At 39.9% G+C, this 3,854-nt stretch overlaps 1 protein-coding gene across 1 annotated transcript; it reads left to right on the top strand.

The window, feature by feature from the left end:
• The first annotated feature begins 2,572 nt into the window (after positions 1-2,572).
• LOC137659126 (uncharacterized) lies at positions 2,573-3,076 on the top strand. Its single transcript, XM_068394199.1, has one exon. The coding sequence runs from the start codon at positions 2,573-2,575 to the stop codon at positions 3,074-3,076; it is 504 nt and encodes a 167-aa protein (XP_068250300.1).
• Positions 3,077-3,854: the final 778 nt, after the last annotated feature.

The following is a 3,854-nucleotide window of genomic DNA, read 5'->3' on the forward strand; positions in this document are numbered from 1 at the left end:
GTGTAAATTACACGAAATTATATTTTCAATACTAATTATCTTGTTCCTAACCTATACATGTTTGAATAAAATGTGATAAGATTTGACTTGTATATTAATTTTAAAAAATTAGCAATACATGAAACAATTTGCAAAACTTTTTTATATACAATATTCCTAGTGAGGGTAGTTCTTCTTCTCTGGCCATGAGTAGAATTATTCTGAGGACAAATTTTCACTCGTACACTGTTCATAGATCTTGCTCTTGGGAAGGCTACATAAAGTTGTCCACGAGTAAAGCAAGGTTGTGGTAGGTAGATCCCAACCTTATCGAAAGTCTGTCCTTGAGCTTTATTAATGGTCATTGAATATGATAGGCGGACGGGAAATTGAGCAATGTCTAGGAAGATTTGAAGCAAAGGTGATCAGAATTATGAAAAATCTTTTACAATAAAAATGGATTGGTCGTTAAACAAAAAGGCCCGAGATTAATTTTATAATCTAGGTTATGGAAATTGATAGAACTCAATTTATTGTCTAATATTTAAAAAAAAAGAGTCAGGTGCTAAAGACAAAATTGGGAAAATCATATAAGATGTGCTATGGTTAAGTAATCAAAGCCTAATGTGAATTTCTAAGAGTATATCACGAAATTATTACCATTTTCATTAAAGTGTGTCACACGAGTATACCATGAAATTATTTCTGTTTTCTTTAAACAATATATAGTTATTATTAATAATATGTTGTGCCGTGGCAGAGTGGATTAGGTAGTCGGTGGACTGGATAACCAACATTAGGGCTGGTCAGTCGTTAGATGGGTAAACGTTCTCCTCGGCGTTGATCTCTTAGGAAAGGTTTTTTACCATAATTTCCTCAGTCTACTCAGCTGTGAATGAGGACCTATCCCTGACGGGGTAGGGTCCAGCTATGGGTTAAATAGCAAAACTCAGCAATGATGGAAATAAAGGAAGGAATAAACGACAGCAACGTCCAGCAGCCAGGTATTTAAAACACTTGAAGGGGAAGACAGTCAGGTACTTGGAGGTCGTCATCCAGCAACTGACCACCACAATGACAGAAACCAACAGCCGGAGACTGAAGCTACAGAAGAAAACCAGAGGAAGAAATGGACAAAAGAAGAAAATAAGGAAATATGGAGATGCTACATCAAAAGCAACCTGACAGAGAGAGGATATAGAAGAAGGTTGGTCAACATCTGGAATGAGAGGAGTAACACCCCCCCCCCCCAACAAGAGCAGAGGCAGGCAGACCAAGTAAGGAACATTGAAAAAAAGAACTGGCTCTCCCCAACAGAAATAGAGGAACTAAAAAGGGAAATGACACACGACAACAAAATATAAGAAGACGAATGGAGAGACAATGCCATAGAAGACGACAGGAAGGATGAGGTATCAAACAACGACACACAAAGAAACACCAATGAAGTAACAGAGAGGATGGAATGGGTTGACAAGATCAGACAATGGATAGGCCAGATACAGAGAGAACAAAGATCCCTTCCATGAAAGCCTACAACACCAAGAAATTAAGGGAAAAAACAAGTGAGGTCAATGAAATAATGAGAATAATACACACCACCAGTATCACAGAAACAAGATTAGTAGGGAACAAGATTAGTAGTAGAACTGATGGGGATACGAAAACCGACACCACCAACACAACCAACCCAATAGAGAGCAAAATAGCAACCTCCTTGGAAAAGGCGCCTGGAAAACAAATCATGGTGATGGGATCTGACCTGAGTAAACTGAAAGAGATGGCAGTAAAAAAGCTAAGAAGCAAGAAAACCAGGGAGGAACTCAACGAGAAATACAAAATACAAGAGAGGGGACTAAACAACACGACGGAAGATTTAAAACAGAGGTTTAAGGCCAAAACACATAAGATCCAATGGTACATTAACAGAAATAAGGGATACCAACAGAACAAACTATTCGGAACCAACCAGAATAGTCTATACAGCCAACTAAGAGGGGAAGTCAACCACCAAGAAATCCCTGAAGCGGAACCAAGTAAAAAAGTCTGGGAAAACATCTGGAACAATCTGGTATCACACAACGTCAAGGAAGAAGAAGCCGGGAGAATAAAACAAAGATTCACAGATATCATGACAGACACAGTTAGAAACTAACTAAAGAAAATACCAAACTGGAAAGCCCCAGGTCCCAATGAAGTCTATAGATACTGGCTCAAAAACTTCAAGGCCCTACACGAACGAATAGCAGAACAACTTCAGCATTGTATCTCAAATATCAGTGCACCCAAATGGATGACTATAGGAAGAACATCCTTAGTACAAAAAGATAAGAGTAAGGGAAATATAGCCAGTAACTATAGGTCTATCGCATGCCAAACAATAATGTGGAAGTTACTAACAAGTATCATCAGTGAGAGGCTATACAACTGCCTAGAGGAGACAAACACCATCCCCCACCAACAGAAAGGCTGCAAAAGGAGGTGTAGAGGCACAAAAGACCAGCTCCTGATAGACAAAATGGTAATGAAGAACAGTAGGAGAAGGAAAACCAACCTAAGGATGACATAGATTGACTATAAGAAAGCCTTTGACATGCCAATAGAATGCCTGAAAATATATGGGGGAGAGGAAAACACCATCAGCTTTCTCAAAAATACAATGTGCAACTGGAATACAATACTTACAAGCTCTGGAATAAGACTAGCAGAGGTTAATATCAAGAGAGGGATCTTCCAGGGCAACTCACTATCCCGACTACTCTTTGCAGTAGCCATAGTTCCCATGACAAAAGTACTACAGAAGATGGACGATGGGTACCAACTGAAGAAAAGAGGCAACAGAATTAACCATCTGATGTTTATGGACGGCATCAAGCTGTATGGTAAGAACATCAAGGAGATAGATACCTTGATCCAGACTGTAAGGGTGGTATCTGGGGACATCAGGATGGAGTTTGGAATAGAAAAATGTGCCTCAGTCAACATACAAAAGGGAAAAATAACAGGGACTGAGGGGATAAAGCTACCAGATGGGAGCAACATCAAACACATAGATGGTACGGGATACAAATGCCTGGGAATAATGGAAGGAGCGTAATCAGATACAGCGCAGGAATAGTTGAATGGAGGAAGGCAGAACTCTGCAGCATAGACCAGAAAACTAGGAAACATATGATCATACACAAAGCACTACACCCAAGAGCGAATACGGACAGACTATACATACCACGAAAAGGAGGGAGACGACTACTAAGTATAGAGGACTGCGACAACATCGAGAATAGAGCACTGGGGCAATATCTGAACACCAGTGAAGACAAGTGGTTCAAGAGTGAATGGGAAGAAGGACTGATAAAAGTAGACACAGACCTAGAATTATACAGAGACAGAACAATGACAAACAGAACAGAGGACTGGCACAACAAACCAATGCTTAGACAATACATAAGACAGACTGAAGACCTAGCCAGCAATGACACGTGGCAATGGCTACTGAGGGGAGAGTTCGAGAAAAAACTGAAGAAATTATAACACCGGCAAAAGATCAGGCCCTAAGAATCCGATATGTTCAAAGAACGATAGACGGAAATAACATCTCTCCCATATATAGGAATTGCAATACGAAAAATGAAACATAAACCACATAGCAAGCGAATGTCTGGGACTTGCACAGAACCAGTACAAAAAGAGGAATGATTCAGTGGCAAAAGCCCTCCACTTGAGCCTGTGCAAGAAACATCAGATACCTTGTAGTAATAAGTGGTACAAGCACTAACCTGAGGTAGCAATAGAAAACGATAAGGCAAAGATTCTCTAGGATTATGGTATCAGAACAGCTAGGGTGATACATGCAAATAGACCAGACTCGACATTGA

The sequence above is a fragment of the Palaemon carinicauda genome, chromosome 19 (genome assembly GCF_036898095.1).
Source record: "Palaemon carinicauda isolate YSFRI2023 chromosome 19, ASM3689809v2, whole genome shotgun sequence".
In the NCBI taxonomy this organism is placed as follows: domain Eukaryota; kingdom Metazoa; phylum Arthropoda; class Malacostraca; order Decapoda; family Palaemonidae; genus Palaemon; species Palaemon carinicauda.

Excerpts from the sequence above, each read along its gene's own strand:
- LOC137659126 (XM_068394199.1), top strand. The coding sequence starts at position 2,573 with ATGCCAATAGAATGCCTGAAAATATATGGGGGAGAGGAAAACACCATC.